General features: G+C 40.1%; 1 protein-coding gene across 1 annotated transcript; it reads left to right on the top strand.

Moving 5' to 3' along the window:
• Positions 1 to 323: 323 nt before the first annotated feature.
• Positions 324 to 17283, top strand: HADH (hydroxyacyl-CoA dehydrogenase; the record flags this gene model as incomplete). Its single annotated transcript, XM_079534925.1, is given in 10 exon segments — positions 324 to 424; positions 426 to 557; positions 559 to 658; positions 3719 to 3847; positions 4784 to 4941; positions 9591 to 9717; positions 11322 to 11411; positions 12725 to 12797; positions 16022 to 16138; positions 17165 to 17283. Coding segments are annotated over 10 exon segments (1146 nt in total).
• Between the last annotated feature and the right edge of the window lie 8669 nt (positions 17284 to 25952).

The raw sequence follows: 25952 nt of genomic DNA, 5'->3' as shown, positions 1-25952 counted from the left end.
CTTTCTGCTCCCGGGCGCCGCTTAGCACACCTACACACGTGCGTCCCGGGGCAGAGCGCTCAAAGCCCGAACAGCCGCCCCCTGGGGCGGAGCGCGGCCTTCGCCCCGCCCGGCCCGCAGCCGAAGGGCCCCTGGCTCCGCGCTGCGCGCCTTCGCCATTGCTATGGCCTTCGCCACCCGCCCCTTCGTGCGTGCGGCCTCCTCCTCCGCCACCGCCGTCACGGCGGCCGCCAAGAAGCTGATCGTCAAGCACGTGACGGTCATCGGCGCCGGCCTCATGGGCGCCGGCATCGCCCAGGTGAGCGCGGCGGGGCGGCGCCGCCATGGCGGCCGTGGGGCGGCTGTCCCTCGGAGCGAGCGCCGCGCTGCGGAGCGGGCGCCGCCGGTTCGAGCCTGGCAGCGGTGGGTCCCAGGGCCTCCTGGGCCGCCCTCTGGGTGCCGCGCCGCGTCCGCGTTCGTGTTGTGCTACTGCTGGTGGCCCCGGAGCTTCTCCCGGAGCCGGAGCGGCCTCCTCGGCCTTCGGCTGTGCGAGGTCAGAGGGGCGGCGGCCGTTGCTGCCGTCGCTCGGCTTCCAGAGAGGCAGGAAGAACGGAATTTGGTGTTTTACGTTACTGAGATGGCTTTTAGGACAAAGCACGGGCTGTTTACAAGCCAGAAAGTATGTAATAACATTTGGAAAACTCAGAGCTGAGAAAGAAACTTCTGTCTTGCCAGTGACGCTATTATTGGTTCTTTAAATAGCATGCAGTGCCTAAGATGAACATCAGGCCCTCTGTCATGTGCAGCACTATCAAGTGGTTAATATTTACGGAGGACTTACTTTCCCAGTGTTTAATCACTGGCCTTTGGCTCTCAAGTTCATCTTTAACCTGAGAGCTGCGTGACCGAGCAGTGTTGCTAGTGATGGGAGCCCCGGGCGTTTCCTCATGCACAGAAGGATCCCCGTGTCCAAGCTGCCAGGGAGCTCCCCAGCAGCACCTCGAGTGTCTGGCAGCCTGCATGTCTGCCCCTTTCTCTAGGTGGAACCCAGCAAGGAGGTGTGAGTTTGAAAACTGCAGTTTTTCTTTTCATTGGCTCAGAGGATTTCCTTCTCAGAAGCATTGATGTATTTTTGTTGCAAATCTATAGAAATCAATAATGCTTATTAACTTGTGTGTGACCACCTTTCTGTACTTTGATATTAGAAGTTGAAGCTTCCACTAAAGGAACCTTTAAAGAATGACTTGGAGTCATATAATCATAGAATCTATCCGTACAATCTGGGAGGTGTAAGGATAGAGCACAACACTGCTGAAAAGGACCCGGGGGCACTGGTGGATGGCAGCTGGACATGACCAGTGATGTGTCCTCGCAGCTCAGAAAGCCAACCATACCCTGGGCTGCATCAACAGAATTGCGGCCAGCAGGTCAGGGAGGTGATCCTGCCCTTTGCTCTGCATTGTGAGACCTCATCTGGAGTAATGCATCCAGATGGGGTGGGGAGTCTTCAGTACAGGAGAAGACTCTAAGGAGTACCTCTTAGAGTACATCCAAAAGAAGGTCATAAAAATGACCCAAGGGATGAAACACCTCCCTGTGAGGGCAGGCTGAGAGAGCTGGGCTGTTCAGCCTGGAGAAGAGAAGGCTCCGGGGAGACCTGAGAGCAGCGTTTCAGTATCCAAAGGGAGACTGTAAGAACGAAGGGGACAGACTCTTTAGCAGGGTCTGCTGTGACAGGACAAGGGGAAATGGTTTCACGCTAAAAGAGGGGAGATTTAGAATGGGTGTAAGGAAGAAGCGGTGAGATGCTGGCACAGGTTGCCCAAAGAGGAGCTGGGTGCCCCATCCCTGGAAATAGCCAAGGTCAAGCTGGAGGGTCTCTGTGCACATGATGGAGCTGTTATTGTCCCTGTTCAATGCAGTGGGGTTGGACCAGATGGCTCTTAATCAAATGACTCTACGATTCTGTACCTTGATACTAGAACCAGAGGCTTCCACTGAAGGAACCTTCAAAGAACATATCAACAGTTTATGGGCTGGTTTGGCCCGGTTCCGTGACCAGCAGGGTGGAGGGATCTGCTGATCCACACCTCCGGAAAAGGGAAGCAGGGGACCCCAAAATAATTGAAAACAGTGGCAACAATCTGAGGTGAAAGAAACTAATTTCCTAAATACAGTATCAGCAAAATATAATGAGAGAGAGAGAGAATGTCTGAAAGGTGGATAGGCCTCACCACAATGCTGAGGTGAGAAGTGCCGTCCAGTTGAGCAGACAGAGAGGAGCAGATGGAGAAGCGCAGGCGAAGAAGAGAACATCAGGTGACCTTGCCAGGAGTTCTATCTCCTTGCTGACCACAAAGCCTCCTGGGGAAATATAGTTCTTCTTCTCCGGACAGGCACCTGGAACTTGAGCATCAACAGTGAAACCCCAGTGCATTGCATGATGTTATGGTGTGGAATACTGATAATCAAAAATCATAAAACCATGACAGAACACCTTTGAAGAAAATTGTTCTCTTGTTTGAGGAACATGTGGCATGTAAGGGTTGTAATTGTGTAGGGAAAGAGACTGCATATACTGTTAGATTGCATTTTAGAGAATCAAGAGAAACTTGCAGTGTTTGTTAGTAACAGAAGTTGCAGTCTTCTGCTAAAGACTGTTTTGTTGACCACCTGCCTCTGATTTATCAATCTAAAATTATCTCAAAACAGGTGCGATTACGACAGAGGGAGGTCACTTCTGTGCCCTGTTAATGAAGATTTTCTTCTTAGAACATTTAAATCATGTCTTTCTCCTCCTGTCAGGAAGGAGGAAACTAAACTGTTACGGCTGAAACCAGTTCATAATTTTTTATTCTGCTATATGAAGAGCACTTCAGTGGGAGAAAAGCATTAATTGACTCCCTTACAGTGTCATTTCATCCGTAGTATCTGTTAAGATCATTGGATAGAAGAGTGTACGTATGTGTTTGAATTGGTGTGACTGCTCGCTGTTCTTTTCTCTAAATGCATGCATGGCAAGAATGAACTGGGAAAAGGGTCATCTTCATTCTTCTGTGATTCTTTGCTATCTGGTCAGCTATGTTCTTGTATAACTGTAAATGGATAATCACCAAAGCATTTCTTTAAGTGTGCTTGATAGTGACTTTCCTTCTGAAGAGTGGGTGATCTTGCTTTGCCATTGCAAATGATCATCAACAGGAGAAGTGTTAAGAATGGAAGTTCAGGCTTGGCTTAAAAATTTCTTAGGTTGCAATGGGTTTTATGAAATAACTGCTGTGAAAAATTATTAACATGAAGAAATTGATGGATGAAGGAAATGTCCAACTGCAGACTAACGCCTTGTTAGAGTCGTAGTGCTTCTGTCTGGCATTTTTTTGTTTTGCTGGAGTAGTGAGGAATATCAGATGAGAATAGGGCCATGCTTTTCTTCCAGAGATTGATTTTTATTTTTTTTTTCCTTTCAGTCAGCTTTGTTGGAGTGGGTCTTGTGTGTCTCCAGTTGCACATCTGCAGACAGCTCGGGGAAACAAATGGATTTCTTTTTCTCTAAAGTTGTTTTAGTCCTTTCTCTTCTGCCCCAAATCTTTGCAGGATTTTATGTTTTCTAGTCAAGCATGTAATTCTTGATTCAATATCTTGTAGCTGTCTTTTGCTTAATTCTAGTCAGTTGTCTGCCCCTAGACAAGTCAGTATGGTTGTTTATGATCTTGATGTTGAATCTTCTTTTAATTTTCAGGTTGCAGCAGCAAGTGGTCACACTGTGGTGTTAGTAGACCAGTCAGATGAAATCCTTAAGAAATCTACGAAAGGAATTGAAGAGAGTTTGAAGAGAGTGACTAAGAAGAAGTTTGCGGATAAGCCTGAGGTTGACATCTTTTTATTTCCATTGTTGGGAAAACATAGAAGAATGAAACTACTGTATGGAAGTTCTGATGTTGTTTCTATTATGCATTACAGAACATACTAATATACTAGCTTACATATACTTACATACATAATTATACACTAGTATTTACAGTTAACAGCATGAGTAGTGCAGTAAGGCAAGGAAAATGAGAAAGAGTTTGTTTGCATGAATACAGAAGGCAAATTACAGTAATTACAGGATATCCAGAGCAATATATCTTATCATACATAATTGTGGGGAGTCTTTCAATCCAGAAGAAAACTTTGTATGGTAAATATATGACATTATGTTCTAGTGTACAGGTACGACTTCTCTTGTATAACATTTCTGCTTTCCCGTTCAAAGTCTTGGGAATTTTTTTTATTTCCATCCTCACAACGGCTGTCAGTGATTGGCACCTTTGATAGAAGATAAAATCCTCTCCCTCCTCCCCACCTCATTCTCAGTGGGAATCTATAGCAGAGTGCAGGCCATTTCATTTGAATGAGCTAGCACATATCATAGAAGTGAATTGTGAAAGCAAAACGTTACTTTCCTGAATGGAAACAACACAGAGGTTTGAAATAGAAGTTCCTCTCTGTGAAGGGCAAGTCCAGTTTTCTCAGAAAGTACTGATGGACGAGTCAGTTGTTCACTTAGACTCTGAAGCTGAAGGTTGGACTGCAGCAAATAGTCTTCCTGTTAATAATTTCCAGGATCTCCTGTTTGCTTCAAAGTAGACTTTATTTAAAAAAAAATTGTGTCAGTGAAAGCGTAGCTTTACGTGTTTGGGACTTTCTGATTGATTTGGAAATACAGCAGCATGCTTAAAGTTCTGAGGGCTTCAGAGCACATGTGGGGGTTTTCATGTGAAAAGAAATGAAATAATTATTGCACATTCTTGGAATGTTTCAGGCTGGTGCTGAGTTCATTGAGAAGACTTTAAAGAACCTCACAACAAGCACAGATGCAGTAGCAGTGGTTCACAGCACAGATCTGGTGATTGAAGCCATTGTGGAGAATCAGGAAATTAAAAATGAACTCTTCAAGAGGCTGGACAAGTTTGCTCCAGAGTATGTACATTTTTTTTCCTGTTTTACTTTGAACTTGCCCGTTTGTTTGTTTGTTTGTTTTTTTAAATGTGTTTTGGTTTTGTTGCACCATTAATTCTGCATTTTCTGTACTAATTTTCTTAACTAACTCTGCGCTGGTCACATTGCACGTGGTGCTTGTCCTGCTGAATTCATACATTGCGAACTCTTTCAGGTGTATTCATCGGTTTATTTGCTTGTTGCATTGCCTATTTGATGTGCTTCATGGTGTGATTAGGCATAAGATCTGTCTATCTACTCAACAGGCCTGCTTTTTCCAAGTGGAGATGCACAGCTGTAGAATAAGCTTTTTCTGGTACAGATGAGTTATGGTTAGTATACTTCTTCCCATATTTAAATAGGGAAGTGGAGTGAAATATTTATTTTTAGTGTGCCCAGCACGAACAAGTTTTAAGAAGTTTCAGCCTCTTAACTGTAAGTCACAGTCAACTTAAGCAATGCAAGTTTACTTTGTATCGGAGGAGTTTTGAAATAGTTTATTGCCAGTTATTATTTCTTGTGCTCTTTGGATTACTTAAAATCTTCAGAATTTTCCTTGATAACTGTTGGAGGGTTACTGTTCAGTTGTGTACAAAACCCAAAATCCTGTTATGCTGAGTATGCTGCCTCAGGAGCTCGATCCTTGTAATGGATGACTCAGAATCACAGCGCAGGTTGGAGTCCTAACTAGTACTGTTAAAGCTGGGAGTGTTGGCTAAAAGGTACTCTGGGTTGTCTAACCACAGGACTAAACTAGTTTTAGCTTGTATATAATGTCAATAGAGCAAAGATGTTATCGTTAGTTGACTTCAGCCTAGGGAGGTTTTCAGGCTGCGTCACATAGTGTTCAAAATCACCTGGCATTTCTGAAAAGAATGAATGATCACATATACAAGAAAAACATTGCACTGACAACAGGCTAACTTGCTCTTGGCCTTAGTCTGACAAGCAAAGAAAAGAAAGTAGCTGCCTTTGGCAATTACCACCATACCTTGTCATGACTAGGTTGTCTGTATTATAAAACAGACCGTCGTTTGAGGTTTTTCTCTGTATTCAATAGAGAAAATTAATGAGCAAATTCAGGTATGTTAAATAGCAAACTATCTAGAACCTGATAGCACGCAGAAATAGGAACAAGGATTTGGTGCCTCATTTAATTAATAAGCATACTGGGAAAGCTTAAACTATTTGTACTCAGACTGAGTGGTTTATAAACATTACTGTCTCGAAACATTAAATTTTACATTGGAGAGTATTACTACCCCCAGTCTGGGGGTATTACTCCCCATAGTCTGGGGACTATGAAAGCATGACTCTTCAAGGCTGGGAAAAGGGACACTGACATTAGACAAGAAATCTTTTAAAAAGGGAAAACTCAGGATGGCGTTAAATGTATGGTGTAAAGGCTGAAAGAAAGGGAAGTGGATGGTGAGGAGCATGAGCTGCAGTGCAGGTGGTCTAGATGAAAAGAGGGCAAGCTACTGGAGCTGTGAAACTTAGTTTCCAAGTGTTTAAAATAGTAGCTGATAGATACAAACAGCAGTATGTCATTTTGTGAATAGCATAGGAAGTTCTAAATTGTGTGAATAATATAAGGAAGGATAGCAATATCTTGTCAGTGTTTTTCTGTGTTTTGAATGAGGAAGTGGACTTTGCTTGTCCCATGTGGCACTGTGATGGAAGGGTAAGTTCTCCTTGTCAGCACAGGTGCTGTACTGCCTTTGCTACATTGGACACTTGGAAGTTTCTGGAATTACTACTTGAGCTGAGTGTTGCATCAGCTTAGTGGAGATCTTGTGGCTGATCCATTAGGAAGGTAAGATTTGCTTAAAGATAGCTTTGAGTCTTGGGAGAAGTTTTGTAACTGAGATTTTGGGCAATGATGTCATTTTGAACTGTGTACTATAATTATGGAAGGCCAGGCTTCTGAAGAGGTATGTCTTAGCTTAACTCAAATATTTGCATTTAGTACAGGGTTAACAGGTAACTGACTGAAACGTGAAGGACTGTGAGTTACAGTTGATTAGACAAGATCATGCCTTTGGAATATCAACTTTCTGATGCTTTGCATCTTTCTTCTTTTGTGTTCTATCCTGGATTTCGTTTTTGTCCTCAGCTACAGTGCCACATGTTTCTCTCTTGTATTTGTGCTACAATGGCCTCTCAAATAAGGATGACTACTAAACTAAAGCATTGCATCAGAAACAAACACAACAAAACAAGCTTATTTCCTCTTCCTTTTTTTCTCTTAAAAAGTTCTATAATTCTTCTGAAAGAGGATCTGTAAATGGAGAGGAATGAAAAAGGTATTCCTTTGTGAGAGTTTTATTTGGTGATTATGTGGGTGCAGAGTGAATTTCTAATAAGTTTTCAGAGAAAATGCAATGAGCAAGGAGAGTTAGGCAGGCCCAGAATTCAAGGTATTCATCATCTGTATAACTGTCTAGATAAGGCTGTGAGTGCCCTTTCTTGGTCTCAGATCATCAGTGAGCACATCCTGAATGCATCCTCTGTACTCTCAGCAGAGCTTTGCAAAAGTGTTTGCTTTTTCAAAAGTACTCCAAATGTTGTGTAATCTGCCAACTGGTACAATGCTGTGTGGTGGTTATCAGCATCAGGATGGGTGAGTAAGTGTTGCCACCAACTTTTGGGTTCTGTTTTCCTTTTCTTGTGCTCAATTAGTCCTCATATTTCTGCATTGAAAAGATAAGGCTGGGTTTTTGTGGTGTTATTTTAATGTCCCTGCATCTTTCATAATTTTGGGGATGTTGGAACCCTGCAGCACTTTTCAAGCAAGATAATAATAAGCTTATGAAAAGACTTTTCAGATATTCGGTTTCTCAAGAGCTTTTGCCTTCTGTTAATCTCTGGTGGAAATGCCCATCAGCATCTCTTGGTCTAAGATTTATCTCTAAACATGGAAACGCAGCTGGGAACAGGCCAGTGGTTTTGGACAGTTCACTGTGTTCAGAATCAGTGTGTTATGAAAGTGTTATAAAAGAAGTGTTCTTCAGCTCTCACTGCAGAATAAGCTGGACTTTAAAAGCAAGTTTTGCTGAAATGATGTTTCTCTGGTGTTTGACTTTGTTCTTGCTTTCTTTCTGTGACCCACTAGATGGCACTCAGCAAAAGCATGCTGATGGCTGAGAAAGTATCAAGAAAGCTTTGCTAGTATTGCTGCTTTCATAAACCTTCAGATTCTTCTGTCACCTGAAGCATAAATAGTGTAATCTATGTCATGGAGACATGCAAATTCTGTTTTACACTTCATTTAAATCAATTAGTTGTTCAGAGCAGAACAGCGTAAATAAAATGCCCTTGTACACAGCTTAAATGTAATGTTTTATTTCCCACTGCTTTATGTTACATGAGGTTATGGTGTTCACCTGCAGAAGCGATGCTGAAGTAAAATCTCTTGCTTCAAGTCCATTATTTTGTGAGGAGTAATCGTTGCTGATTTTACAAATGGGTTCATTAGATTTTCATGAATGTATTTGAATGCAGGAGATTTTCAGTGAGTGTGAGTGTCAGTGGGATGCGTTGACCTTTCAAGGTTGAAACTATGAAATGTAACACCACTCTTTTATTAACTTGCCTAAGAACAATGTGAAACCTGCTTTATGGTGGAGAAATAACAAAAATAATATTTGTAAGGAACATAAACAAGAATTCCTTATCGTTAACAAATCCTCAAAACTGAGAAAACATAATAAAAAATAGGTCTATGCTTAGATGTAACTCTTTGGAAGGCTCTGTTGTGAAGCTCAGTTATGTCTTGGTGAAATGTAAACAAAATGCCAGTCTAGATTAACATTTGATGAATCCAGTAGAATAATTTTTGAAAGGTAAATAGGATACAGTCCAGAATGGAAGGTAGGGCTTCATTTCTAATTTAGCTTTTGATTCTCATGATTTGGAGAAAGTTGTATGTGTAAGTTTTCTGTGTGATGTGTGTCCATCAGGGTGGTGAGATTCTGAGGTGTTTCTAAAAAAAAAAAAATTATAAATTGGAATAATAAGTGTGGTTTAAGTCTGGGTGAAGGGCTTCATCTTTGTCTTGAAACTCATGTGATTTTGTGTATCCTTTAAAGTGCCATATGTAGTATTTTTTTAATTTCCTTTTTTTTTTTCCTATTACCTCATGGTGGGAAGTTTACTCACTATGTCTGCCACTGCTCATTTAAAAAAAAAAACAAAAACAAAAAAACAAACAAAAAAATTACAAGTGTTTTCAAATCTCCAAAATGCTTGCTTGACATCTCAAATGATCGGGTATCCATTGAGATGATTAAAAAATTGGATTTGGTTTCCAGGATTGCTAAAGGAATTACCTGGGATAGATTTGAGGCTCTGAAGGAAGAGAAAATCTACCTGGAGAATCTTCCTTCTTTGACCTGATGCAGTATTCAACATGCTCTCCTGGGAGTCAGAAACTCGCACAGCTCATCTAGTGGTTATTTCATCATTGCTTAATTTATACTGCAGAACAGGAAAGCAATAATCTGCAGAGGTATTTCTAAGAGTTCCATGGTTGGTTAGCCAGTGGATGTCTACTAATGTGTAGTGCACCAATCTCCTACTGTCAGAAAGATAGCTGTCATGTTTACAATCCATTTGTTTCTTGTTTCCAGGCATACAATATTTGCGAGCAACACTTCATCCTTACAAATCACGCAGTTGGCTAACTCAACCACCAGGCAGGACCGATTCGGTGGCCTCCATTTCTTCAACCCTGTACCTATGATGAAGCTTGTGGAGGTAAGAGTCTTAAAACAGCCTAGCAACAATCACTGTGGTGAGCATTTGTTTTGACTGAGAATTGAGTTAGATGAAAGGGTAGATCTCAGTTTGCAGCTCCTCTGATGTGGAATGAGCTACCTCTAGTGATAAGAGGGTGGTGCAGTCTCTGTCAAGGAGCAAATTGAACAAACTGAGGTAACTCCTGTCTCACGGCTCCACAGTTATCAGTGAACTACCAGCGGATGTGCCCTTTCTGTCATGCAGACTGGCTGATTAATAAGAACTATTGGCAGCTCAAAGAAAATCATCTACTGACTGACAGAGCAATTGATTATAACTGCGTGGGCTTGATTAGAAAATGATCTGCAGATGAACATCACTGCCTTGTGGCTTATGAAACAAAGTCAGTCATGTTTATTCAGTGTTCTGGATGAGTTGTCTGGAAAGATTTAAACTAGTTAACATTACAGTGTTTCACAACCAACAAGGAACCATGAAGAATTGCTTTTAGGTAGCTCTTTGTTTTCCAAAGTGTACAAACTTGGGCTATATCTTGTAATTTGTAATAATGCTTAAAATGAGAGCAGAACAATAAATAAATGGGTATAGGAGTCTGAACTTCAAAAGTAAAGGTCTCATTGCAGTAAAACTGTCAGGTCTTTCTTCCTCTGCTTTTATTTCTCATCTCCCTTTCCTCACTCAAAAACTAGACCAAAACAAGCAAACAAAAAAAACCCAACAGTTTGTCTATGCAATAGAACTGGAGACGAGCATAACCACAAAGGAATTTGCATCTCTGGGAGAGTGTGTGACTGTCTTGATCAGCTAGAGCTCATAAGAAATTATGTAAAAATTAACTCTACATTTTGGCCAGTCTGCTGCAAAATTTCGTGTACTTGTTTTATAGTGGTGTCAGAGATCATGGAAATCCAGGCATAATTCCTTAGGCTGACATAGACTTCCTGTTTTCTCTGCTGAGAACTACTTGTCACCAGTAATTTATTTGTGGAGATGAAATGTTCTGTGCCTTGTTTCAAGTCTAAAAAACATAGAGTAGTCTTTAGAAATCTAAGCTAAGCTTCTGTGAAGTTTGAAGATATCTATCAACATTTCTGAAAACAAAACAGAGCAATCTCTGTATGACTGTTGCAATCAATCTTAGTAATGTTTTTTCATCTGAGTTATGAATGCCCTAGCCTAATGTCACTCCACTTGATGAGTAGTTTGCATAGGGTGCAGGATGGATATTACACCCTTTTTGTCAAGAACTCTCCAATAGGACTTTCTAGAGTGGTGCCAATGTGTTTCCCAAGGTAGCAGAGATTGTGACTTCTAAATTTGTTCTATTATATTATGATCTCTAAATGGGATTCTTGAAGGATAGTACCTTTTATTTTTCATACTGGCTGAGTGGGAAAGTATGACATAGATGTATAAAATTTGAAAACGTAAAACGCTGAATCTGTCTTAAAAATAGATCTGTGTTTGTTACATATATATCCACTGATTATTATTTTTTTTTTAATACTTTTTTTTGTGTTAAATTCTATAGTAGTGTTCTGAAATTGAGTTTAATCGTTGTATTGCTCACAAATGTGCTTATGCTCTCCTTTCCTGCCCAGGTCATCAAGACTCCAATGACTAGCCAAAAGACTTATGAGTCACTTATGGATTTCAGTAAAGCAGTAGGAAAAAGTCCTGTCAGTTGCAAGGTGAGTACAATTTGGATTCCACAGAGTTCAGAGGATTTGTTCTTGAAAACTTGCTTTTAAGGGGTGGTTTTGAGTAGGTCATAAGAGCACGTTAGGATTTCCAGGCTTGTCCAGATTCTCTTCCCTGTTAAAAACATTGTGACAAAGGAAATTCCCATGTTGATCTCAAATTCCTCACATTAGAGAGGTAGCAGCACAAGTATCAGAGTTTACACGTTTTATTTTTCTTTTCCAGTCCTGTGGAAGCCTGGGCTGGAAAGCTTAAGCAGGAGCTCATCTTTATCTGTGTTAGAGGCAAGACTGCTGTTACTTGTACTGTGAAGCAATTGGCTGGGTTCCCCCTGGTTTTGTGCTCATCACAAGTTTTTCTTAAGACTGCAGTAACTAGACCCATATTCATCTTGGTTGCTTTGTAATTTGGCTTTTTTTCTGGAGGAATGCCTCGCATCCTAAGCACACTTTTTCCAAATCCATTAAGCTGTAGATGGGGAAGCTTCATGCAAGCTATTGCCTTGAGTTTCACAGCCCCCAGGAGGCATTTGGTCGTGAAAATAAGGGCCTGAAATCTAATAGTTACCGGTAATTCAGTATATGAATGTTGGTCTCAGATTTTGTCTGTACTGCTACGTTGCTGTGTGGCCTTAAGTTCATTTTCCTGTTTCAGTTGCAGTTTTCCAGTGTGCACTGTGATTAGGTAGCGTGACATATGATGAGATATTTTTAATAAACTAGCTTGAGTAGAGAATAATGCAGAAATGACGTCAGTCTCAAAAAACAAACAAAACATCTTGGGGTTTTTTTTTTGGTTCTTGTTTGCTGAAAGAATTGAAGTGAGTTATGTGGAGTTCTCTGGCTTAAGTAATGAGATAAAGTGAATCAATGAACATGTGGAACAGTTGAAAATATGAAATAATACTCCGGAAAGCTTTCTGTATTTTTGATTTTGTTCAAAGCTTGCATTAAATAAAAATACTGCTACGGAAGAACTTCTTTTATCTTTCCAGGAAATTGTATCAGCAGAATTTTACTGAGGAAAAGGTATTTTCCGCTGAACCACATTAAGAGTAATGAATTGGACTCTTAATTGTTCTCAAGCATGGTAAAATGTTTATATGCCGTGCCTGGTTTGTGAAACTCATTGTGTTTTAATAGCTTGCAGATAAATCAGATGAACAATACAATTTAGAGCATGCCAGAAGTTGATGATTTAATAAGTATTTTCATACTGTTACTTGTCATGTATTATTTGAAGATAGTGGTAAAGAATGTTTATTTAGAATCTCTTTTTTTTTTCTTTTTTTTGCTTTTCTTAGGATACTCCAGGTTTTATTGTAAACCGTCTCTTGGTGCCATATATGATGGAAGCTGTTCGACTTTTTGAGAGAGGTACTTCTTGGTTTATTGACTTCAGAGAATGTTGACATACGATGGTGCTAAGTGTCCATTCAGAAAAATGTTTGGATTACCTCCAAACTTTCACACCTTAAGGACTGGCAGTGCATAGGGTACAGCAAGAGTGAACCAATCTGTGCATCTGAATAGATCTAATCTAGCATTTGAAATACCAGAGTGCACGGAGTTGGAAGTTGCTTATTATCAATATGGGAAATTTTTGCTAGTATGAAGCATTCCTGATTTGGAAAGATGATCTTTGTACTATTATAAAAATTTTCTGAGCCAGCTGATCAGAAGCCCACCTCTCCTAAGAGGAGAATGGGATTCCCAAGAGGCCATTATGGAAATGCCTGAAAATTGCATGATAGGAGGACCTTTAGGAAAGGCATCCAAAGGTTCCTTTCATTTGGCTTTTGAAATAAAACACCAATTTTTCAGGTAGGACAAGTAGTATAATATTCAGTATCACATAATAGTGCTGTCATGCAAGTGATTTGGGCTTAACCATTGCTCTGCAAATCCTCCTGTTCCTCTTCTATGTCCCTTTTTAAGCATAGCTTCTTTAGGACTTTCTATGTTATTGTTGGTCACTTTGGTGCTAATTAACTGAGGGTAGGTGGAAGTAATCAGAAATCCCTAAAGAACCACTAAATTTTCAAAGCATTGACAATTGTTTTGGAACAAAGAGAACAAGCCAATAATGTGAGTGGATAGAGAAAATTTTGGAGTCTAATTGCTTTTATTTCAAGTGTTCAGCTCATAGCAGCATGCTACTTAATGATGTCATTTGAAACATTTTGTTTTTGGAAACACCACTTTTTATAGATGAAAGCACTGCATTATCAGGATTCCACCAAATATGCTTTAAATATTAAAAATCTGTTTTATATCATACAGAAGGAATGGCTTGATCTCCAGAAAAAAATAAAAGCCAACACTACTCGTTTATCCATCAACAGATGGATAATTATGTCTCAAACAGAGAAAAGAGCAAATTTTAGTGACTTGAAAGGAGAAGACATGAATGGAAGGGGACATAATTCTTTTAGAAAAAGTCACAGTTTTAAGCAGCGTGTGGGTGTTTTAATGCATGTAAGAGAGGTGCCTTTGTTGAGAGACATGTATTGTTACATATATTTCAGGAGACAGTAGAACTTTTAATTAAATGTAGAAGAAAACAGTCACTGAAATTGTATATTAAAATTGACTGCTTTCTGCCTAGGCAAAGCAGTATTTTGATTTCATCTTTATTCTGTTTGTATTTTGTACAACAGTATAATATTGGCAAACTTCTTCAAGTCCATTTATTTGTTTTTCTTTTTAACTTCTAAAACATCAGTGTAAAAATCTCATTAGTATTTGATGGCTGTTCTCTGGCTTTTGCTTTTTATTGGATCCGATTAAATTGTTATCACATCTTTGCATTAATTTGTGGGGTAGACACTTCAGCCAGATTATCAGCCATGATAGTGAGAAATTTGGGTCTCTTTCTTGGAAGCCCCAAGCCCTGAAATGCCAGGGCATTCGTCAGTCTTTAAATCTTTACTTACACAGAATCTTCATGGGTTAAGTGGGTAAAGACTTAATACAATTTTGCATAGGCGAAATACCTTTAGCGTATCAACAGTGATTTAAATGAGGGCGTATTGAAATGCTAGCATATGATGGTCTGTATTGCCCACTTGTTAGTAGCAAACCAAGAAAGCAGTCAATTGTCTATGGAAATCTGCAATATACCATCAGACTGCCTGGACCAGGAGTGCAACACTTGTTTGCTTCTTACTGTTTTTAATTGCATTGCAATGCAGCTGTAGGCTGGCAGGTGACTAAGTGGGGTAAATCTGTTGGTAGAAGTACATGTACATCATCTTAAAATGAATTGAGTGCTTACGTGCATTTAAATTGGGACTAATTATCCAGTTTCTCAAAAAGTAAATTTTTAAAATTAAAAAGGAGTTGTCATCTTTAAGGAGTAAAATGAGATACATGACAATTATTGTTTTGTACAAGACTACTACTGAAGCTTTTGCCTTTATAGGAGATTTTTGATCTGCAAAGTGCACTGCCTTTATCAAAATATGTGGTAGAAATCTGCTTTTGTGACAGTATAAAACATACATTCTCAGCAAAAGAATGAAGTCAATATTATCTATGGCCATTGCAGAGCAGCATTGATGCAGAAGTTATGAATTTCCGATCATTTAGTTTTTTTTATATAATCCTGGGAATGAAAAATTTTTCTACACCTCTGCAGTCTCTTCAAGTCACTCCTCTCTGCCATCTTCAATACCTGATGGCTGTCCTCTGCTGAGAGCTGCTGAGACACATGGTGCAGCTGCTGCTGCTCCACTTCCTCCTGCCTAGTCTGTCTGCTGGCCGTCACTGCTTCCCATAAAAGGAGTGGTGTATGGTAATTTGCACCTGCACCGTGGCAGTTCCAGGTGTTGCAGGCTGGCATCTCAACAGAAAACTGCTTTAACTAAAGTGTAAACTGACGCACTGTTGTAAGAGCTGCAAGGGTTGAGGCATACACATTTAAATCCAGGACTTTCTTCTCCAGGCTGTTAACTTTTGGCAAAAGGATGGTATGGATGTCTGGACTAGTGTGAACTGCAGTGAAATGAAGTAGTGCATATTGGCTTATTTGGCCATATCCCTGACTGCAGGAGCTGCTGTCCAGAAGAGCTGGATATGTCCTGTATTAGACCTTGCCTTCTGACTGTTGTACAGTAAGGGTAGCTCTTGTCCTGTATGTGATCCAAAAAGTGCTGCTGATATTGTCAAGTCGAAACACTGAGTTGCCTCAAAACAAAACTCTTTTCATTCTTCATAATGGCTGATTCTTCCTCCAGTCTTTCAGGTAGGTTGAGCAAAGCAGCTGTGGCTACTTCAAAAATCTATATTGAAATGCAAGGGAAAGATAAGAAAATCAATATCAGGTCTGTAGGTGGTTTGTTGTTGTTGTTGTTATTTTTGTGGTGGTGTTTTGGTTTGGGTTTTTTTTTTTTTTTTTTTTTTTTTTGTGAGAGATTCATCTTTATCCTCCAGCATGGACTTCTGTGTATGCTGACCCCAGTTTTTGTGGTTCTGAAACGTGCAGAGATTTCAGTGAAGAGCTGCACCAGTGTGAAATAACACCTTGTTAATTATTTATAAGTGGTGCCAAGTAGATGCAGAATCTTCTCTGTTCATCAAACTGTCAATCTTTTCTCTAGGAGATGCATCAAAGGAAGATATTGATGTTGCTATGAAGCTTGGGGCTGGCTATCCCATGGGTCCATTTGAACTGCTGGACTATGTTGGTTTGGATACCAGTAAATACATTATAGATGGTACTGCATACTTATTTTCTTTTTTTTCTTCCCTTTTTAGAAAACTTGTAGATGAATGCTGTAATGAAAATCTGACTCCTAACTAGCTGAAACGGCATGCTTATGACACAGTTTTCTTAACTGTTAAGGAGAAAGGAGTGAGGATTCTGCTCAGAATGCTGTATGAGTACAGCGTTTGTATTGTATGCTTATCTTACTGATGGGGATATAACAAGTGCTTGCTTTGCTGACTGCATCGAGTTCCTGTGCAAAATATTAGTAATGTCAGTGGAACTTTATATAATTAAAAAATAGGCAGTGGGAAGAGAAGCATGTAGTGGGAGTGTAAGACGTTCTCACAGAGAGCAACAAAAGTTGAACTCTTCAGTCTTTTTCTGCCAGCCGTGATGTTGTTCTCAGTTAATAGGGAACACAGAAAATACTTTAAAAGATACGGTTATATCATCTCCCTTTCATTTCAGCTGGTAAGTGGAGAATGTATGCGCAATAGCAAACAAGTGGTGTAAATATTCTCCAAGCAGAATGTTGCTTTCAAAATAATGTTGTCAGTGAAATCACTTCTGCTTTTAGCAAGCAGTGCCAAGTGGTGTTATTTCACCCCAACTGACCATGTCTTTCACAAATAGAAATGAATCTTGGACATTTTTTTCACTTGAATTTCCTTTCAGCCTATTTTTTTTTTTTTTTTAAGTTATTATTTCCTTATACTCAGTCTTTTATTTTCTATTTTAGAAGTTTTCCTTTACGTTTTTTGAGGTACTAAAAATCAACAGTTGTGGAGATCATGAGATTATAAGGTGTTGTGAGCACATCACTCCTACGACTAATTGCTCGCTTTGCTCATAACTATGGCAACTAGCATGGTTTATGAAGCTGTACTGAAAGGTCTTGGAGAATCTAGAGTAAATTTCAAACCTTCTTCAGTTTGCTAACCTCTTAACACTTTTCTAAAGAGATGGTGAATTCTATTACTTTTGCATATGAACAGGAATGTTTCACATTCATCCGCTTCTTTTCTCCCATTAGGATGGCATGCACTAGAGCCCAACAATCCTCTTTTTCTACCCAGCCCACTCCTGGATAAACTGGTACGAGAAAAGAAGCTGGGTAAGAAGACTGGAGAAGGATTTTACAAGTACAAATGAACTTAAACCTCGAGGGGTGTTAAACTATCTCTGTATGCTATTCAGCATTGCAATACTACAGGTGAATTGTTTAAACCTTCCCAAAGGTGCATTTAGAACATAACTCACCTCTGAATGGAGTGATTGCACTAGATAACTATCTCTCTGCTGACAGCTTGATTTGGTAGATTATTTTTCTCATAATTCTGAAAAGCTTTATATGTACAGTGCCTTCATGCAGATGTTGATTGTTCAGGTGCAGGAGAGAATGACAAGTCAATTTATGTATTTGAAGACGATATGTTAATGGGAAAAATTCAAAAAATAACACTTTCTTGAAAATAAAATTTTCAACAATTCTGTATTGATTGCCATGGTCTGTGGTTGATGTACTTGGTTGTAGTCCACTGGGTGGCAGTCTCTTTTCACTCTGGTAAATGTGGTGGAAAGGCAGCAAGTTGTTTCATTAGAGTTTTCCTTAATCGTGATGCTGACGTGAAGGTTTAAATGAACAAATTCACCTCTTCGAGTGCCGTATTGTTTAAAACAGTCCTGCATTGGCAGGCTGTCAACATACACAGGAGGGTCCCAGTGTCAGCGTTTAAAAGCAGAACTCATGATTTGTGTTGGGATTTTCTGACACTTACAAACCTGTCGAGTATATATGCACGTAAAAACACAAGAAGTCTGCAAGAAGTGTTTGCAAGTTTGGCTTGCTATTTCAGAAGAAACTTCTTTTTCTCTGTAGCAAATAGGCTATTTGGAAGTACTTAACTGTTGGATGGGGATAGTTTATTCTGTGTGGAATACTGTGCCAGGATGAGTAGAGACGAGATGAAGGACTTAAAATACTTGTCCTTAAATCTAGATCAGAACACGTAGTGATAATTGAACGACTGAGGACATTGAAATCAAGGTAAGCCTTTTGTTTTGCTCCTCAGTGAGGAGGCGTGGAATCTCTTGTTGGATTCAGTTGATGAAGTACAGTTGAATTTGTCAGAAATAGGGTATTAAATAGTTACTCCTGATTTGTAGATGAATTACAACTACCCCTAACAGTCTAAAGATGTCTCTGAGGCTTAAAGAGTGGATAACAAAATGAAGGAATTGACTGTCTCTGTTTCTTTCTGTGAATGATGTTTCCTAGCCTTTGCTATGCCCGTGTAGAAGTATGTGAGCTGCCTTCCACTGCATGTAGTGTTGACTGTCAAGGCAGGACTTCCTGCCTGGTTGGTATGTTACACTAACACATGGTGTATTAGCCCTGCTCTCAACACTCAGCTCTTCATGAATTTTTATCAGATTGTGGGAAAAAATGAGGAATAAGAAAAGAAGGAAGTGAGGGTATTTGGTTTCCCACATTGCCTGCTTTTAAAACCTTTAGTCTTTATTACCATTTTTTGTCAGCGGACCTCACAGATTCAGAGTATTTGCCCCACTTCCGTCAAAGCCTTGAGATGTACACTTGGCACAGCTTGGAAGCAGCTTGACAATCAACAGCCGAGGAGTCGGACATGAGCCCAGCTACTGCAGCTGGGAAGACAGCTCCAGATTCAGCATCTGGGTCATGTCAGCTGCCAAATGTGCTCCATCTATGGTCATCCTCACTGCTGACACGGCTGGGGTGAAAACAAGAGTACAGCAAACTTTACAGAGGGAACTGAAAGCAGGATCCTCATTGGAATGGAGGAGAATGTTCTGGATGAGGGACTTGCAGAGTTTGGAGTGCAAGAGACAGCAGTAAAGTTTCATGCAAAGAAGAATGAAGTGTAGTTTAGAATTTGGCTATGGTCTAACAAATGAAACACTCTTCATTAAAGGCACTGGGCACAGTAGTACTTGTATGTGGAACAGCAGCAACAGATGTCTGTCTGCTGAGTGCAGAAGTCCTGAGTTCTTAGCTGAGCCTGTGTTTGCAAAAACTGAGTTCCTTTTATTGCTGTAAGGGATTAATTTTCTTAGATAATATGGATAACAATTTGCTGTATGGAATAGGTGCGTGGAAGCCTTCTAACTGTTTGAGTCACAGTAAAAAGTAGATGTTGCTTCTTCCTTCCCCTGCTGAGGAGACTTGTGGAACATCAGCTGGGTGAAAATTTAGTTGAGAAAACAGCATTGTCCAAGAACTTGATATATGTTAATTGTCTCTTGATGTAGTTTATCCCCTTGAAATGAGTAGCTGCCTTGAAATGAATAGCATAGCTCTGTCCAGATGGGAGTTTTGTGAACCTATGTCTTATTTTACGCAGTAGGAAGAAGTGTTGACTTAGCAGCTACAGGAAACAACATGAACTGGTATCCTTTTCCTTAAAGACAAGTTGGGTTTTTTTCCCCAAACCATCTAACCCATTAGTTTTGAAATGACAATACAAATTTTCTTCCAAAACCAGTTGCTATAAATGGCTGACTATTGACAAGACTGAAGTTAATTCCAGCACCTAGCAGTGCATCTTCAGATCTTCCAGAGATCCAGCACTACCAACCCAGTGCTCTAAGGATGAGTGTGGCATCTGCAAAACATGGTTGTGGCTTCAAATTGAGATTCAGAGTTGTTTGTTTGTTTTCTTAATGTCCTCTTCGGTTATTTTTTCTTCTCCCAGTGTTTGTTCTGTGGTTAATGCTCTTTTCATGCATTCAGGTACCTCTGCAACATCGAGGTTTGTCAGTCTATCTTTTCTGTAGATAAAAATTACTAAGTGTTTATCAGTCTGCAGAAGAACCAGCCAAAATCTTTCTGTATCAAGCCAAGTGTACAGAGAGGTGATTGTCAGGTTAAAGCTGTACTTGCAATTAGAAAGAGAAGAGGATTTCAAAAACAGATGTTTCAAGTGTGCCTGGCCAAACAGTAATCCTGTTGAGAAAAGGTCTTGTGTGTTCCCAACTGAGCCACTCTCTGGTCAGTAGAGCCTGCAAATGCGTTAAGTGTAAGCTGACTCAGTGTAATGCATTCCTGTGCTCAGAAGCGTAGGTGCCAGAGGATGTAGGTATTAGCACGTGATCTGTTGTGTTACTTAGGAATTGTAGTGCAATGTTGAGGTCTGGAATCCCCCTGGGCAGTGTCATTTCAGTGTGTGCCACGCAGTAGCATGAAGGTGGTGGGACTGTGCTGTTCCTTGGAATAAATGAGCAGATGATCAGCCACGGGGAAGTACGTGATGTTTCTGCTGTTGTTTTGGGAAAGCACTTTTGACTTTTTTTAATTTGAAGAATAATTATTTCCTCACAAAGAGATTGGAGAGCTCATGTTAAACTCCAGATGCTTGCTTTTCTCTAGTGAAGTCTTTGCCTTTCTCTCTGCGTACTGTGTGGCACGATGAAATAGGGAGTGTTACCTGCATCTCGGTGTATTGCCCTTCATACCTCTGTCCATTAGGGTAGCTATATGGCTGATGGTTATTGTAAATGCTCATACTAACAATATTTATTAAGCAATCAGCACATAATTGCCAAAATTTAATGCATACTTGCCGTTCCTCCAACTAGAGAAAGCCGCTTGGCAGCAGCAACTGATTTTAGAGATGTGGGTTTGCCCACATCCTTCTCTGTACTTTTTGGAAGAGCTGTTAACAGTGGCAAAAGCAGATGCAATTGAACACACCTGAGCCAGACGTTTTCTGTTATGTCTCTTCAGTAGTTTCTCCTGCTATCACAGCCAGAGGGAAGTGGCATTTAGCCTTCTGCTGAGTTCCAGTAGCAAGGGGTTATGTAGAACTGCAATCTGGGAGTTTTAAAGATGTTTTTTAAAATAAATAAATAAATAAATAAAATCTGATGTTCTTACCAAATTTCACCATAAAACTGAAGTTCTTTATGTAATGTTGGCTTATCCGTTATATTGTTCAATTTATAAATGCAGTGCTATGCAGTCTTAGTTTAAACATGTGTAATCATGGAACAATATGTGATGAGGTCTGGTGTTGTTACTGGTACTGTATTAATTGGATTGAGGTTTGTATGCCCATAGACCAGCTTTGCACTTGTTCAATTTACTTTTTTTTTGTTCCCTTTGAGTTTTTTCTATTTTTTTTTTTCCTGTGTATTGCAAATAACTCACAGCAGTGCATTCTTTGCACAGAGACCAGCATTGTAATGCTGTTGAGCAGGCTGGATTATTATTTTTTTTTTTTATTCCTTTTGGGGTAGGAGGCATGTAAAGCACCAAAATTAATTATTAAAGGAGCCGTTTCTTTTGCTGAGAGGTAGTGTGAGGTATCAAAATAGGGCATGGCAGCAGGTTTGGTTTCCAGCCTTGGGTCAGTTGCTTTAGTTTGGCCAGGGCACAGGAGGATATTTTAGCACAAGGTTTTTACTTGGCAGGCACTAAAGAACTTGTCGCTTACTTTGGCTGCTTCAGGCTGCCAGATAATAGGATTTTTTCCGAGCCTGTTGTTCATTGCTGCTTTGTTTGGTGCATCTCTGCCCTGCCTGGTAACAGCTTCTGCTAATTCCGGTCCCATTTTTCTGCCAACAACCACTTCTGGGGTGGTTTTCTGTAAATGCACAAGCCCTTACGGTATTTGCTAGCAAAAGAATGCAAAATTTTTGTCGTTAGTAACCTAAACCCCCCATTTAGAGTCCTGGCTTTGGCAGCAAAAATCTTGTGGATTAACCACTTTCACCAGCAAGAGGCTTTCTCATGAGCTCTGGGAAGAACTGTATGCTTGGTGGTAGGTCTACAGACAACAGCTGGAATTTGCATGTGGTGAATTAGCACCAAATATCCGCACCCAGTCCCCCACCCCCTTTTTTTTTTTTTTTTTTTTTTTTTTCTTTATTATCCTTGTGCGCTCAAATCTATTGAATGCTTGTGCAATAGAAATTGGTAAAACCACACACTTACAATAGGTGGGTTTCTGGATTGTGCTCAGACTGAGATCTGTGTGCTCCACTGCTGGAAGGGTTGGTGCAAATAAAGGGATGGCCTGTGACCATTCTCTTCCCTGGCTCCTCAGTGTGCAGGGTGCCAACCACTGGCAGCTTCAAGTCTGCATCTTCAGCTGCTTTCTTTACATTCACTTTGTTTGAGACATGCTTTCTAGAATCCTACAAAGCTGCAAACGTAAGCAGGTGTAAGAGATAGACTGCATTTATATTTCGTAGACCTTTTTTAATTGTTGGTTTTCTCTAAAGAGCTTGTAAAAGATGAATTGTTTCTGACAGGTATTTCTCTGATAACAACAGGACTAATGTGTTCCTTTAGGCTGATGCAGTTCTGTTTTCTTTGCAATTTAGGGTGAGATTCCTAAGCAGCACAGGTTGAACACACAAGTAAACGTTCAGAGTGCCTAAAAAAAGTTGGTTTGAGGGAAGTGTGCAGATGTAGTAGGCTGCAGGGGAGTTGATGCTTCATAGAGAGGGAGCTGATTTGCATAAGACTGTGGATCCTGAAATCTAGTCAGGTAAATTCTCTTTTAAAAACGAGAATATGAGATGGGTGCAAAGCAGCTGTTAATTACACATGAGTAGTTTTCCTGATACCATCTTCTTTTTTTTTTTAATCATTAATTGGAACTGAGGAGGAAGTGTTTCTTCTTCTTACAGACTTTGCTTTTATTTTTGGCTGAAGCTAAAAGCTATTGTTGACTCTAAACTGGCAAATCTATGAACTGAAGCCAGTATTGTTACTTGGATCTAATTTTGTAAGGACGTTTGATTGTCTTAGAAGAAAAATTTGCCTTAAGACCAGAGTTCTACTCTACAGGATTATTTGCACAGGTTTAGAACTGAAAAAATTGTTTTGCCTATTGGTGTGTGGTATTTTAAGTAGCATGTTGGTGGAAGAGAAGAATGATGTTAAAGAATGATGAATATGTCAAATGATGACACTCTAGACACAACCTTCACCTGCAGGCTCACTGCTTTCTGGCAAAGGTCAGAGCTTTCCTACAGTGGCAGCTAACGTTACAAGGAGGAAACTTTCCAGTAAAGACTGTAATTTTGAAAAATTGCTCTTATCGTGCTTTTTCGTGAATAAACTATTGCAATGATAGATAAGATTAGGCATAGCTATGGCTGGTATCACTTTGACTTAGAACTTTAAGTCATGCATAAACTGTGTGCACTGAGCTCAGTTTACAACTGATTTATATTGAAATTATGGATTTACTTTAAATTCACTAAAACTGAATTGTCATTCTAAATGAATGCAGAGCCCATACAGGGTGTTGTCCTGCTAGAAGTATAGCGGTCAGTGCTAAGGCTTGCTTGCCCATGGAACTGCCTGGCTTATGACTAATATTTCATGTAAGTTTTTAGCAGGGAAGAGGAGCCATTTTCTCTGTTTTCTGGAGGGAAGTTCTGGAGAACCTGCCAGGTCTGCTGATGGTAAAGAGAGAGACAAAATTTGAACTTTGACTCTTCACACTTTCCTGGGTTCTTGGGAGAGTAATGCTACAACAGAAGACAGTTCAAGTGAAACCCTTAAATCCATGGCCATAATATCGCTCTCTTCTCTTACTATTCCAGGAGTTGTTACCATTGCCTCTGGAACTGAGGTACCTCCTAAATAAAAATGGCAAAGCTAGCAAAACAGCATTGGAGTGAGGTCATTTGAAGAATTTTTTGTGTGGGATGATGAATACAGTCCATGCTTATTTAATTGTGCCGTAACAGTTATAACTAATTCTGTAGCACAGTTGTATGCACCTCACTTAAAATGTTCTGTATTTTTTTCTATCCACGGTTTACATAGCTATATATTGCTGTAGTATCTGATCCTCTGAACAAATCTGTAAGCTAAGGAATTAGCATCCCTAGAATGCATTTAGGGAATCCTTTTCTTAAAATGACTGGAGAAGAAAGTGGTATTTTTGCCCATTCTGTCTTCAAATGGTATTTATTTCCAATCTGGGCTGGATGAAGATACAGAGTATGTGTTAGACCTGTGCTAGATTTGAAGTTTATCTTTTTATGCTCATAGCAAACACAACATCAGGTCATTGGGAAAGACAGACTGTTTCCTGATGTGAGAGAGCGCTTAACAGTGCTGTTCTCTCAGCAGAGAAGTTCCAGCTGCCCATGAAGGCAGGGCAGGAGCAAGGGTGTCAGCAAAAGGTGAGAGAGAAATGGGAGGACAGAAACCCTTGAGCAGGAGTGAAATGGAGTGGACCAGAGGAAAAACAGATGCTTGGATATTGAGAAATCTATTTGCCATTTTGTTTCAGTAAGTAATTTCAGTAAATTCATACTTGAAAAAAATATATAGAATATTAGCATCGGCAGCGTGAGACTGCTTAGTGGTTAACTGAGTGATGTAAGTTGTAGTAGTTCTGAGTCATGTTAATGCACTGGTCTCACAGAAATGGAAGTTTTTAAACCATGTGTCAAAATGTTTCTTACAAAATCTGTGCCTTCAGACTAACTACAAACACCGATTGTTAAAGTTGTTGAGGGACCTTTGATTAAGACGTTCCAACTATGAATTCTATCAGGACAAGGCACTACAAGGCTACATAGAGTTTGAGCTAGCTGGTTTTTACAGGCCTGAAAAAAGCAGCGGCCATTCTGTGATTCCTCATGCATGGTTTGTCTGCAAGTAAAATTGCTGCCTATGTAATTTAGGGTTGAGGGGGAAGAGAAGAAGTTGTTGCTGATCATTTCACTCACGACAGGGTAAAACGTTGCAGGAGGAGAGAATGAGGAAACTTACATCAAGGTAGCAAAAGAAACAACTAGATTTTAAGAATCTTGTCCATCTCAGACTTAAAAACTTAGTCTAAGGCCAAGTGGTGTAGCTCCAGCTGTGTTCTGGTGTCTCCTGTTTTGTTATCTAGCACCTCTCTTTCATAGACAAGTTATTAGAAGAATTAACTCATATGTCACATGTTGCTCTGCCAGGATCTCAATCCTTGTTTCTCTGGCTTGTTTCTCTCGGTAGAAGATGCAGAGATGGTATTATGTCAGGCTAGTGAATATCCTGCAGGACTTTTTAGTCAGTTTATGTGTATGTGGGAAGCTAGACTGAAGAGTTGCCTCTCTTGTATCTTGACCACCATCGAGTTGTGGAGTAATTATTTTTTTCTTATCCTGCTAGTGATTTTGGTTGCTTTTGTCAGCACAGCAAGGAGGACAGACCAGCTCTCGGTGAGTCCCTATTCTGGCATGTGATAGATGGAAACTTTACTCCTAGTTCTGTTGGTTCATGTTGAGAGGAATGAGCAAACCTGTTGCTCGTTTGTATGTGTTGGGTTTCTAGGAGGTGGGATCCATGAGTTTATCATGTGTTTTATAGCACATCACTCACAGGGAGATAACCTTAGTGTCCCAGAGCAGGTAAGCAGTGGCTGTTATCTCTCCCAAGCAGATCCTGCTTCTACGACTCACTGAAGTTATGGTTGTCCTAGGAGAATGCCAACCAGAGAGAAGATGGCATCTAAAGCTCATGGAGCCAAGGTATGAGTATTTACCTGGAAGGATGGAGAGCAGAATTTTAGCCCTTGCTTTGACCTGGCTGGAATCCGGTGCTTAAAAGGTTCATTTCTGATACTGGTGGCAGATACATCTCTTTTCCTGGGGCTGTACGTACTTTCTAAAGATTTTTGTATCTTTGAGGAGAACAAGGGGGTAAATTTATACCTTAATCCAGAGTTTCTCTTCCCAGCCTGTCATGTGGAAAAATGTGTTCAGGCACTTCTGGCTTCATCTCAGGATGTCTGTATAGAGCAGGCCATTTTCCTGTCAGAGCTGCTCTT

Source organism: Tetrao urogallus (genome assembly GCF_951394365.1).
Source record: "Tetrao urogallus genome assembly, chromosome: 4".
NCBI classification, from domain to species: Eukaryota; Metazoa; Chordata; class Aves; order Galliformes; family Phasianidae; genus Tetrao; species Tetrao urogallus.
The sequence above is the reverse complement of the archived record's forward strand: the minus strand, read 5'-3'. Positions and strand labels throughout refer to the sequence as shown.